This window comes from Phaseolus vulgaris, chromosome 7 (assembly GCF_051622355.1).
Source record: "Phaseolus vulgaris cultivar YP4 chromosome 7, ASM5162235v1, whole genome shotgun sequence".
Classification (NCBI taxonomy): domain Eukaryota; kingdom Viridiplantae; phylum Streptophyta; class Magnoliopsida; order Fabales; family Fabaceae; genus Phaseolus; species Phaseolus vulgaris.
Genome location: NC_143504.1, coordinates 55,392,141 through 55,406,224, shown reverse-complemented (window position 1 = coordinate 55,406,224; position 14,084 = coordinate 55,392,141). Strand labels below are relative to the sequence as shown.

At 28.9% G+C, this 14,084-nt stretch overlaps 2 protein-coding genes across 9 annotated transcripts in view; one reads left to right on the top strand and one right to left on the bottom strand.

Moving 5' to 3' along the window:
• Positions 1-3,903: 3,903 nt before the first annotated feature.
• On the bottom strand, positions 3,904-6,236 carry LOC137828325 (low-temperature-induced cysteine proteinase). Its single transcript, XM_068634847.2, has 3 exons — positions 5,755-6,236; positions 4,686-5,512; positions 3,904-4,215 (listed from the first exon to the last, which is right to left on the bottom strand). The coding sequence occupies exons 1-3, from the start codon at positions 6,215-6,217 to the stop codon at positions 4,123-4,125; spliced, it is 1,383 nt and encodes a 460-aa protein (XP_068490948.2). The 5' UTR covers positions 6,218-6,236; the 3' UTR covers positions 3,904-4,122.
• A 6,225-nt stretch (positions 6,237-12,461) lies between these two features.
• The window catches only part of LOC137830399 (ubiquitin C-terminal hydrolase 13), a 30,145-nt gene continuing 28,522 nt past the window's right edge, over positions 12,462-14,084 (top strand). Inside the window, exons 1-4 of one of the 8 annotated variants that reach the window (XM_068637709.2) lie at positions 12,462-12,723; positions 12,887-12,992; positions 13,607-13,742; positions 13,859-14,016. In XM_068637709.2, coding sequence (XP_068493810.2) covers positions 12,694-12,723; positions 12,887-12,992; positions 13,607-13,742; positions 13,859-14,016 — 430 coding nt within the window. In that variant the 5' untranslated portion in view covers positions 12,462-12,693. Of the gene's footprint in view, positions 12,724-12,886; positions 12,993-13,578; positions 13,743-13,858; positions 14,017-14,084 lie in introns of all 8 variants that reach the window. The other 7 variants (XM_068637712.2, XM_068637710.2, XM_090305027.1 and 4 more) reach the window with 7 other exon arrangements.

Genomic DNA, 14,084 nt, shown 5'->3' with positions numbered 1-14,084 from the left:
GAACAAGTGCTTTTCTTTGAATCATAGGGTGGTGGTGAGCACTTCATAGTGGGGACTCATATGGAATGGATTTCATTGGTGCTTACAAGGGAAGATAAAGATCTAAGAAATTAGGGGAAAAAAATTAAATGTGTTTTTTTTCTTGTTTTTTTTTTTTTATAGAGTTCAAACTTTAGATCTAAGGAATACTTTTAATAAAATGAATTATTGTAAGTTTTTTTTTTTACTTAAAAAAAAATTTAATATTTTAGTTTCTATTCACTACAAGACAAACATGAAATAGAAACAAAAAATAATTAGCTATGGTAATGTCTAAATTAAATATTATTTTAGAAATTAAAAAAAATTATTTTATAAATTAATTTCTATTATTGTTAAATAGTTTCTAAATTGGTATTTAATTATCTACCAAGATTTTAACTACCAATTATTTAGTTTCTAAATTTGGTAGCAAAAACCTTGGTGGCTAATTAGATACTAATTTAGAAACCATTTAACAATAATAGAAATTAATTTAGAACCCAATTTTTTTTAGTGTCTAAAATGGTTGGTCTCTAATTTAATCACTATAGCAACTAATTATTTTTTGTCAAAAATTGATTTTTATTTCATGATTTTCGTGTAGTAATTGAAAATTTGTCTTCTCACCTAATTTTTTTTAACAGTTTTATTAGTATTGAATGTTTTGCTTTAAAGTTTGAAGTAAGTAGAAAAATCAATGCTGATAAAAAAAATAAAAAAAATAGAAAAATCAATTTTGTGGAAAGAAATATATTTAACAAAAAATTACTTTAATTTAATATATTTTATTTTATGGCTAAATGTTATATTTAGTCCATTTAATGTTTTTGTTTAAAAGATCAGAATGAACTTTTTAAAGAAATACATAAAGTGCATTGTGAGACTTTCAAAACTTAATATGTCAAAATGTAAAGAAAAAGTATAAAAAAGCATACAAGAATAAAATAATAAATAGTCTCATTTTATTATTTAATTAATTATAACTGTTTTATGAATTTTAACACTTGATATTTTTAACATTTTATTATCATATCCTTTTTATTTATATATTTTACGGTCAAGTTAAGTGTGTGACAATTAATGCGTTATACCTTAAAAAACAGTTTTCAATTGAAGAATACAGAAACAGCAAACAACATCAAAACGACCATGTTATGTAAAAGGTGGAGAACAAAACGCTGCTATTTCGTTTTTATTTATTTTTCATGTCATGTTAATACATATTTAGTATGCTAATAAATTATACAAAAAATTTAAAATTCGATAGTAAAATGTGTGAAAAAAAAATTCTCAAATAGTAAAATTAATGAAATAATGATATCTGATTAATAAAACTTATAGTTAACTCTTTTAAAATATGATAATTATTAACATGAATTTTGTAATATGCATTAACTTTTTAAGTAATTCTCTTCGAAATAATGCATTTATATAAATATGAACACCTTTTTTAGTAAGTATTTAAATTTTGATTCGCTAATGACAAAATGGGTTAATTTAGTCGATATTTATTCGATGAAATATATATAGATGATTTAAGTAATATATGTATGATTTTATTAAAAACTATTTTTTGTGTTAAATGAATAAATCACCATTAAAAGAGGCTGTTTCGTTGTATATAAATGTGTTTGATCAATTATAATTCTTTTAATGAAAAAAAGACATGTCATTTTTAACCTAAAAGTATAATATATATATATATATATTATTTATTTATTTATTTATAAATCATCATTATTTTTATTCTTACAGCGTTAATTTTTATTTTATAAGTAATTCCGAGTTATTCTTTAATATACAATTTGTTTTAATTTCATTGATTTTTAACTTAAATAATGACATTTAAGTGTGATTTATCTCTTCTATAATTTTAAACAAGCATTTTATTTTCTTTCTGTATAGTCATTGTAAAAAGATGTAAGGACAACCTTTTATCCATTAAATACATATAATCATTGAAATGATTTTGAATAAATTATATAAAAACGTGGAATAATGTAGATAAATATTTTTCCTTGAAAAAGGTACCATTGTATGTAATAATGCAAAGAAAGCATCTCAGTTCTATAAAGGAGGACAACTAGAGGTAGCCATTAAACTTCATTTTTGAATATTGGAACTAATCTTTCGAGAGATACGAATCCAACTTTAGTTATTTTGATTAAGCAACATGAATTTTAAAACACTTACATAAACTTTTAATATTATTACTATGTATGGTAATTATATTATGTACCAATAGGCTCGGTTTTAGAATGTATCAGTATTAAATAATTCTCTTTAAAGATTGTGTTGAGATAATGTGAATTAAGGTAGAATAAATCGTACGAAAAATTAGTTAAGGTTAATGATAAATCTCATATACATGCTAACTGCGATCCAAAAATAATAAAAAAAATAAATAAGTACAACCACCAAAAACAGGGTACATAGTTATTGTAGATAGTTATTGTATTTGAATATCAATAACTTAATGTTTAAGAACATTTTCATATGATTTTAAGGTCGAAGACTAAATAGAAGAAAAAAGAATGAAAAAAAAATCAAGAGGAGTTGTCTCACTTTATACTTAAACATATATTCTAAATTATTCTATGATATTTTATTTGGAAACCTAAAGATAAACAGTTATAAAGCATTAACAAAAGGTGTAAGCCTGATCACCTATTTGATAAATAACAATTTGTAAAACCCTTTAAAAAAATGTTTAAATGTCAACATTATCATTAGGAATTGTAACATAATCATAAAGTGTTTATAAAGTACTTCTAAAGATCAATGTTTTATTAAATTGAATAAAGCACACTACAATTAATTCATAATTTGACATTATTTAAAAAGACAAATAAGTAATTTAGAAGTTATTTTATCCTCTAATAAGGAAGGTTTATTGATGAAAAAACATAAAGAAACCAAAATACTTGAATTTGATATTCTACATATTGTAATATTAAATTATTTTGTATTTATACAGAAAAGGAGATTGAAAAGTAATGTTTAATCGAAATAAGCAAGAAATTATTTATTTATTTTCAAAAGTGGAAATTTTTATTTAGAAAATTAAACATGTGAACGTAGAAATTTTATATGCAAGGTATTTGATGAAGTTGCTTTATTATTTTTATACGGAAGTGTATTATTTTAAAACTAAAAAGTGTATTGTTTTAAGACTAAAAGAAACCAAGATAGAGGAAATAAATTTTGTGAAATTAATCTGAAATTTAACATTTTATTGGTTGTAAAAAGTCTTAATTAGAACTAGCGGGAACACAATTTCTGCTCTCATCCGTATTTTTTATTTTTACATTTTTATTATTATTATTATATATATATTTAAATATAAATTCATGTATTTGAGATATGTTATTGAGTTTTAAGAGATTTGAGAAATAAGAGAGATAAAATAAGAGAGAAAAAAATTAAAAAAACTGTTCACCAATTAAGTAACAACAAAATAAAATTAATGTAACAATAAAATAAAATTAAAAAATTATTTTATTAACTTCTAAAATTATAAATATTTAAATAACCAAAATAAATTAATAAAACAAGAATAAAATAGGGAAACAATTTAGAAAAGTAGAAACCCTTGTATATAGAGAGGTATAGATTAATTGGATTTTAGAAAATTAAACGATAATGACTAAGAGATGAAAACCATTAAATAGTTTATAATTATGAATGCATAACTGAAATTTTGCTTGTATATTTGTTCATAATTTGTTAATTATTGACTTTACCAAGACCTATAAAAATTACACAGTTTAAATTCTTGACTTTCTTCAACTAATTTATTCACAAAAAAACTCAATTAATTCTATCTTTTTATTTCCCTTTTTACTGATATTTATAAAAGAATATTCAAGCATAAACCAGAGATTGTAACCAAGTATATATACAATTTAATAGAAGAATTAATATCGAAATTGCATACTACTTTTGAGTAGTGTTGAGAAATTTACAGCAACCAGTTTGGAAAAGAGAATTTTGGTTTCAGTTCTATCTTAGTGGAAGCTAATTCCAACTGATAAAATTCAAGTTCCTGAGGATGCCATGTTCAAGCATTCTCTAGCAGATTTCCACTGGCTTCTCTGGCCCTTAGTTACTCTTCATGCCAACTTTCCTTTGGGTCAAGGTACATGTAGCAGGCTCCCTTTTCAAAGCTTTTACCCCAAATGGGTTGTTTCGGCTCTGTTGCATGCACACACAGAAATTAACACACTTAGGAAATCAACTTCAAAAAAGTGCAAATAGTCACAAGTCAAGAAATTCCCTTTTTTGGGATAAGATGTTTCAGCTATGAAATATTAGCTAATTTCTGCCAATTACTAATTTCTGCAGAAAAATATGATCCATCATTGATTTTTCTCTCAAATATGTGAACTTGCAAAACAGATTCAAAGTCAGATTAATTGAACCAATGACTTGTTGGTAGTGAAGAAATCCTGCTAACACTCTTCAACATGCTTGTTGTAATATTGTTCTACTCTGAGGTGAACCATCATACAAAGACAAAACGTATGAAATTCTTTAGACATTCTTAGTAACAGTTAAAGTTTAACCTCAGTAGTATGTGCAATAAATAAAGATTTGTGTCAAAGATTAATGAGTTTTAACCCATAAAAGTGCATTAGTAGTAGTAATGAAGGAGGACTAATTACCAATAGGCAAGATCCAGATGTGGTATCACAGACAGGGAACTCCGGAGGGCAGCAACTGGATTTGTCAGCACAGCATGTTGCAGACTGAATGGGGCAGCATCCCCATCCAAAGCAGAACCCTCTGTACTCAAAAAGGCAGCAGCATGTGGTTCCAGGAGAGCAAGAGTAGTATTCATCACAGACTGTTGAAGGGGCTGCAGGAGCTGGGGGAGAAGGACCAGGATTTGGGGGGTTAGCACCACTCTTGGTGGGGTAGGAAGCCTCCATTGCAATCCCACACTTACCAGTCTCACTGTTCACATTTCTCTGCAGCTTAATGTAACCATTTTCACCCCATGCTGGACCCCAAGAATTCCTCACTAGCCAGTAATCAGTACCATTTTCTGTTCCATATCCAACTACTGCAACACCATGATCTAGCTCTGTCCCACATTGCCCAGTGAAAACACCCGATTGATAAAGTTGAAATTCCCTGCCACCAGCTTCAATGGCAACACTAACAGGTTGATTTGCAACAGCCTTCATCAAAGATTTCTCATCATTGGCTGGCACATCTTCATATCCATCAATGGTAACAACGCGAGTATTTTTCCTGTTTGAATCACATGTATTATCACGTGCTGTATAAGGGTAATCCTCTTCTGTGTCAATGCCACCATTTTGTATTATAAAGTCAAAAGCATAATCCATGAGACCCCCATTGCACCCCATGTTGTAGCTCCTGTCACAGTCCACCAGTTCTTGCTCTGACAGAGAGGTCAGATTGCCTGTCACAATTTGATTGATTCCTTCCACCGCTGCAACCGTCGAGAATGCCCAGCAACTCCCTTCATGGAGACCAAAGTCAATTACTCTACTCAATCACAAATCACAACAAAAAAAACCATTTTTCCTTCATCCAAGGAGCATTGAAAGATTGTAAGAACAATCTATCCACACTTTAAAAACAGTTTCATTTAGTACTATCGGAATCAAATGAATCAAATGTGTAGTTTTCAAACAAAGATTTGCAGCAAAAGAATTGTAAAAACTTTGAATAAAAAAGCAACTCGGGTTGAACAAAACTCACCACACTGGCCTTGATCTTTGACGGGGGAAACAGCACCCTTCTCCCTCCAATCCACCATGGCGGGCAGGTCCTCCCCAACGCTAAAAGCGTAGCGAGCACTCTTCCTGGGCGTGATCTTCTTCTGGGTGCCCAAGAACATGGCCCTATACTCTTGGTTGGTGAGATCCGCGAACCTGTTCAACCCAAGGCTGAACTCTTTGTTCCCCGCCCCATTGTTGTGCTCCTCAACGAACCTCAAATTATCCTTAAAAATCTGGAACCTTCTCTCCTTCTCCCCAATGGCGTTGTAGGCCTTGGCGTGCTTCACCAGCCACGCCTCGTAGGTTTTCCACAGGAGGGCGTCGTCGTAGTCGATGATGGACATGTCGAGGGAGAAGGAGCAGAAGGAAAGAGAGAAAAGAACGAGCACGATGAGAAGTGCATGGTGGGAAAGGGAATGCGAGCTTCCAACTAGGGTTGCCATGGTGGGCTTTTGGGGAGGGAGATGAAGATGATGAGCGTGTGAAGGAGGGTATTTATAGTTTTCAACGAGGGTTGGTTGCGAATTTGAACGGAACAAGCGTTGAAATCGGAAGGACGGGATAGAACGTAGGAGTCATGCAATGCCTGCATGCATGCGTGTCAATAAACCTATGACTCTTAGGATAATGTTGTTCCACTATGTTTATGTTTAGGATTTTGGTTACCCAAATTCAATTCAACTTTACTTCTATACAATCATATTCTATTTTTATATAATTATAATAATTTATAATAAATATTTTATTTTTAACTTTTAAATTACGTGAGTGGTAGTGTTTTTTTTCTTCTCAAAACTATTTAAATAACTCGATTTATATTAGATATGATAATAAAAAAATACAAAATACAGGTTGATTGCATTGATCCGTCCGCATAAGAACCGACATGTGGTCTTGCGGGCTTGCTGAGCAAGTCCAGTAATATTTTTTCAAATTAATAAAAAATAAATTATCAATAAATTTTTTAAATATATTTTATTTTATGTTTATTAAATTAATTTTTTAATCAAACTAATAAATTCACTAATAAAATATTTCATTATATATATATATATATATATTTTAAAGTAATACATAGACACATAATACTATCCTATTGAGTATAAAAATAATATGTATAATATATAATATTATATTTAATTTCATTAAGATGTTATGAATTAGGAATTGAGGAAAGCTTTTCCTTGCACCTTTGTGTCTTTCTTATACCTCATACTTCAAAAATTATTCAAATTACTTATTGACATTTTTTATTTAACAATTTCCTTTAATTCCAGAATGTGAATTTCAGAGACTTGCAAGGTTATAGAATATGAAAGTTAAAATTTGTGTTTTGAATTGTATCGAGAATATAAATTTTGTATTTTGGATTATAAAATCTAAACAGAATAATTTTGGAATTTTTTAAAGTACAGGGGTGTAAGAAGAATTTTCCAAAATTTTAAGATATACAGGTTATGTGGATTGACCTGTCCTACTTTGTATTTGTGCCACAATATCTATGGTCTATATAAGAGTACTTAAGTGGAATAAGAGGTTAAAATAGACAATCCACTCCACATTTTTTCTTATCGGATCACAAACCAACTTGCACAACCTGTCTCCAATCCTAATTTAGATTAAAAAATTAATACTTAAATTTAGGTTTCTATTTAAATCGAATGGTGTATATCATCACATTCAACATTATACAAAAAAAAAGAATATATTATAAAAACAAGTGGATAAAATCAATTCATACTTTAAAACCTAAATTATATTTTTCAATCTCACCATCTCATCGATCGGTTATTTTGAATAAAATAAACTTAATGTGATTATAAATTTTTAGCTATAACATTTAGAGTTAAGTGAGTTTCCACATATCAAGAAATATATTTTATAAACCTCGATTAGTTTTTTTTCCTTGTTTTCTGTTACCTCAATTATCTCAAGTTGTTATTCAATATTTTCCACCTAAATTTTTTTGTTAGTTATTGAATGTTCTGTTACTGAAAACCAATCCATTAAAATATACTAACGGGTGGCAAACCGGGTCAGCCCGCCCCGCACTTGGTCCGCAAAAATGTGGGGCGGGTTGGTCCGCCCGCAAAGTTATTGCGGGTTAGAATTTCCGACCCGCTTCGCATAAGAGCTGGTCCGCGGATTTGTGTGTCAGTCCGCGTTTTTTTTTTAAATTGAATATTTTTTTTTTTTTTACACTTTGTTCTTAAAAAATTGTCAAATTAAACCTATATATTTGTTACTATCAAATTAAATTTTTTTTTCTTCCTTTTCAAACACAGTCAAACATCAAAAAATTAAACATTAAGATAAATATCAAATATCACTATTCTTCCACTTCCAAAATATTAAACATACCTAATTCCAAAACATTAAACATAAACATTAATTAAAAAACATTAAACATTCTTACATTTCAATAACATTGGATGTCGCCAACTTTCATTCAATTTTTTCATAATTATAATCTTCTCCGTCATCTGCACACATTAAAACAATAACATTTTTTTTTCTTGCGGGTTAGCGGGCTAGCCCGCCTCGCCCCACTGCTGGCCCGCGTGGGCCGCGGACTAATGCGGGGCGGGCTAATGCGGGTTAGCAGGTTGAAAAGGTTAGCCCGCCCCGCGTTTTTTACCTGCGGGCCGCGGGCCATCCTGCATGACCCGTCCCGCTTTGCCATTCCTAAACACCATATAATTCATCTATCAAGTCATTTTAGTTGGGGATTTAGTTGGGGATAGGATGTCTATACTTATAATTACAATTTTTATAACCCTACAATATATATGTCAAGTCTCATCTTCAAGTACTAGTATTATATACATGACAATGAATATGTAGAGGAAGAGGAATAGAGGGAGGAAGAAGATAAAGAAAAAATATAATTTATCACCATCACTCAAAAGAGTACTTAAAAAGGTTCACGAATAAAAAGAAATTGAAAATGGTAAAGAAATAAAGCAACACCAAAAAATTATTCAAAGATATTGATAAAAGACTTAAAAATTTAAAAGAGAAAGTTGGACAAACACACTTAAAAAAGGCAAAATCATACAAACAATTTTACCTATAACATTCATGTTAGGACTTCTAATGAAAGATACCTAAAACATACACATCAAAGGAGACAAAAACCGCACAAAATGTTTGATGCAATTTGGCAATTCCAACTCAATAGCCAAAAAATTCAAGAAAAATTAGGCAAAATTTACAGTGAGATGTGCTAGTTCATGTAGTTTTTTATTCTTTACTTTTGAGTTTTCTTTGAACATTCTTAGGCTCCGTTTGTTTCAGGGAGCGGAAAAGCGTCAATTCACTGTTCACAAACGAAAGTTAGAAAATCAATGCAAAATAATTTTAAAAACACAAAAATGGAGAATGTTTTCTCCCTCAAAACTTTTTTCGCACATTGCGAAGAAAGTTGTATGCGTATATATATATATATATATATATTTAATTAATTAATATTAATTTACTATTTTACCCATATATTTTAAATTAAAATTATTATTTTTTTATTTATAACAGAATTATAATTTAAATATAATTAAAATTATAAAATAAAATAACATAATTAATCATATTATATATATAATAAATTATAAACATAAATAATAATAATAAATATACTTTTTAATAATTAAAAAATAAATTTATATAATAATTATATTAATTTAAAAAATTAAAATTAATAATGTTATTTATAATAAAAATAAGTTTTTATCAAATATTTATAATAATAAGTATTTAAATAATATTTTTAATAAAAAATAATTATAATTTATAAATAAATAAATAAAGTTAATTTTTTTAACAATTTTAAGATGTAAGGGCAAATATGTAAAGTTACATTTTTATTAATTAAAAAAAAATACAATTTCAATCACACCCATCACATCACTCACAAACTTTCATAAACTTTTCTCACACTTTTCACTCTATTTACCTTAATCCAAACACCTTTCTTTATACTTTCTCTTCAAATCATCTCAAATCCACTCCCTCATTTCCACTCTCTAATCCAAACAAAACATTAGTGTTTCATGCACATATGAGTCTTAGTTTTCTCATATTGTCCACCTCCTAAAAGCTTTGTTCTTTTTATTGAATTCAATTACCCAAAGAACAACCATAAGGAAAATTAGATCACAACACTTACATCAAAATGTTTGTGAGTTTCAAATCTTCCTAAAAAATTAGTATTTTAAGAAAACTTTTAAAAACAATTATAACACTTTTAAACTTTAGAAATAATAAAAATTAAATATAAAAAAAAATCTCAAATTTTAATAAGCTTACGTGTGTCATCAGTCTTCTCAAAGATTATGGGGTTGTGTAAAATGACGACGTCTACACCCGATGCTTGTTGGAAATAGTAAATCCCAAGGGTTGCAATTAAGATGTGATGTATGACATTAGTTGGATAAAGGAACAACTCTTTTCACACGTCTTTGCTCGAACTTTGTTTTGTTACCTGAACGACATAATTGTTGCAACTCTTTGGGATCCCTACAACTTGTTTGATATCGACTAGTGTCATTTGAACTTCTTCCTCAGTGTCAAAGATTTTGTTAAGCATTTTCCTTACCTCTCCCGGATATCCCTTTATCACCAACCACCACGAAGATGCGAGCATCACCAACACTCCCAATATTAATAGTACCGACGGAATTGGACCGATTCCAAACATCATTCGCCATACCAACTTCAATGTCATCTTTGAAAATGCATAGTTGGATATGTATCAAAGGAATATCCCTCCACTAATAAAAAACTCCAAAATCACATTTTCATAAACAAATATAACCATAATTATTTTTTCTTGTATTCGAAGCATGTCGTTATATAAGCTCGAAGAAAGCATTTATTGCATTCGCTTTTCTGGCCGTTGAGTAGCTTTAGACTCATTTTATTGTCTTTCTTTTCCTACGCCACCGAAAAATTGTGCAACTTGCAATAATCTCTTATTGAACAATTGTCCCACTGGAATCAAACTCGTGATATTGACTTTGATATCGATTGTTGGATCAAGTGTTTACCGCTAGGCTAAAAGCTATAACTGGTAGTTAGGGACACACATATTTATGAGCGTAATAACCCAAACGACACAATTCAATTATGACTTGACTCATCTAGATGCACATGCAACAAGAAGAATTTTGCAACCAATATTTTTTTTAAAGACCGTTGTTAATAGAAGGCAACTTGAAAAAAAAAAAGCTTAAGAAATTGGAAATTTTTAATTTAATACATTTGTTTGAACACTATAGTGTTTATTAACAATCTAAAAAAGTGAACTTAATTTTATATTTATATAAGGATGTAAATGTTATTTTAGTTAGCATCCTTATGATATTTTGATTTTTTTTCTTATAATTTTCTCTTAGCCATAAATAACTACTTTTTAAAATAATACTTGGTTTAACCATGAGTGAGTGTAATTTTAAAGAATATTCAAATTATAATCACGAGTATCTGAAGTTTAAATAGTACTTAATTTGTATTTCTTACAGGTGCATTTATATAGTAAACCTTGTTTGAGTTAATAAAAAATTAAATGTGATTTTGTTCATAAATGAATCGATATACAAATTTAAAATATATTTATTTTTCCTTTTAACTATTTCAATTTACTTTTTATTAAATTGTTGTTTAATAGAATAATTTTTCTTATAAGATTTTTTTTTTATAGTAACTATGTCAACAAAAAAATATTATAAATCATAATCTTAAAACCTCTTTCTTTACCATATCTTAACAACTCTTTTTCGCCATATCACGTTCTTATTGCTAATTATTACAATTTCTTAATATACAATTCAATACCACTCAACATATTTATTTTCTTATACTTTTAGTTTATATATTGAAAAGTGTTCTCATTATAAAATTTGATTATATGAAATGAAATAAACACTTATTTTAGGCACTACTGAAAATGTTTCCATTTCTATGTTTTATGATAATAGAAAATAAAAATATAAATCAAATATAGTTTTTGTGATAAAATTAATTAAAAAATATTACTGAAATTTATATAAGTGATAAAAACTTAAAGATATAAAATTAATGATAAATATTTTGTATTAATTATTAAAATATTACAATTAAATAATAGGAACTTCTAAATTTTATCAAAATAAAAGTAAAATTTTTAGTAAAAAAAGAATTTTAAAACTAGATTACTTTTTATTTAAAATTGTGATTATAACTATAAAATAAAAGCATTTTATTTTTTATGGATAGTTTTAATGAAAATTAAAAAGTTAATTAATGAATATAAAGATAGAAAGGTAGGAGAGGTGAAAATAGTATATAAAAAAAATTTACAATATACAACCTTTAAGATTGTTATAAATAAAAAAAGATTATAATAAATAGGTATAAAATATTTCAATTTTATTTAAAAATGCTTTATATTTTTATACGCAATTATTTTAGATAATAAAAACTAAAAAGTAGATTAACAAATATAGAAATGTAAAAGGCAAGAGAGATAAAAAAAATGTATAACAAGAAATAGTTGCAAAATATAATTATCATTATTAATTGTTATAAATTAAGGATACTGAAACACGATCTATATATTATATTTAATTTAATTATCATAAATTTGAATTATATAAAAGTTATTATTGTATAAAAGAAAAATATCTTAAAACTGAGTCTTGATAAAAAAATAAAGAAGAAGAAGAAAGTAGGTATGCAAATACCGTACCCCTCGTAAAACTGAGAGAATTGGGTTTATTGCTGCGAAATTCCGGAAACATCCCCTTCCGTGCTAAAGCAACCCTTCTCAGTGAAGTCACTGTTTGCTTCTTTTTCCATCACTCGCTCTCACTCGTTCTCTTCGCTCTCTCTCTTTATATACATTCCAATTCCTGGTTTATGAATTACCGCGTCTCTTTCTTTCAACATGACTCTAATGACTCCGCCTCCATTGGATGTAACAGAATTATTCCTTTTTCTTTCTCTTATCAATTCGATTGCAATCAATCACTTTATCCTGTTTTTGCTTCTGTTGTTTTTCTTTTTTATTTTGCGGTTTTTCGGTTGGAAGATTGCTAGGGTTTTGACGTACGTGTTTGATTTTGTTGTGTTGCATGAAGCAGCAACAGCAGCCGCAACCGCAGGAGCAGCCGCTGGAGGAACCGCTGGAGCAACCGCAGGAGCAGGATGAGATGCAGGTTCCTTACGGTCCTCAACCTATGGAAGGTAATTGTTGAATTGCGATAATGCTCATTGTTGGAGACTCGGTGAAGGAGTGTTCGCGTCGTGTTAATTTGTTTATTTAATCGTAATGTGTGAATGTATGAGAAGTGGCTGGTGCAGTTCCTTATGAATGTTTAGAAATAGGAATTCGAGTGAAAATAGGGTGGCGTTTGTAATCAGTAATGAAACGGGGAATAGTTTTTGGTGGTGTGGCTGGTGACGATTGAGCTACTTGCACTAAGGTTAGTGTGAGTGTGTAAATGTTGGTTGGGTTGAATGAATGAATGCTATGAAAATGCAAGAAGTGACCTATGGTGATTTTTATGTCTTTTTATTTTATTTTAATGGGATTAATGTTATGTGTCGTGAGGAGGAAGCATTGAAGTGGCTATGTTTTTTGGGGTTTGAGTTGGAGCTTTGTTTTAAGTGGTGCTTCCTTTTGATTGGGATGGATGGGTAAATTAATTTTTGGGACTCTTTCTTCCATGTGGTTTGTGAAATTAACAATTTTTTTTAAAGCTTTTTTAAATATTTGGTCTAACTGAGGAGTAATCACCATGTTTATTTATGTTCTTATTATTTTGTATAGTGTTTCTTTACTTTTTCAATTTCAGCAGCAGAAAGCACGAGTACAGTGGCTGCTCCAACAATGGATGATACACCGTCTGCAAAATTCACTTGGACCATTGACAATTTTTCAGAACTTCCTAAAAGAGTCTTTTCTGATGTTTTCTGTGTAGGAGGCTTTAACTGGTATATTAATTTCTTCTCCTATCCATCAGTGTCTAATGTTAAATACATATGTGTATGAGTGTCAAGTTATATTTACTATGAATGTTGTCCTCACTGACATTGGTTTAAATGAGCAGGCGGGTACTTATCTTTTCGAAGGGGAACAGTGTTGACCATCTATCAATGTATGTAGATGTTGCAGATGCAGCTAATTTGCCTTATGGTTGGAGTAAATATGCCCAGTTCAGCTTGACTGTTGTCAATCAAATTCATAGTAAATTTTCAATAAGAAAAGGTAACATCGCCGCGGATCGTATTAATTGAAAATTTCCCTCTTTGCCAAGTTGAATAAGTAAAGTAACA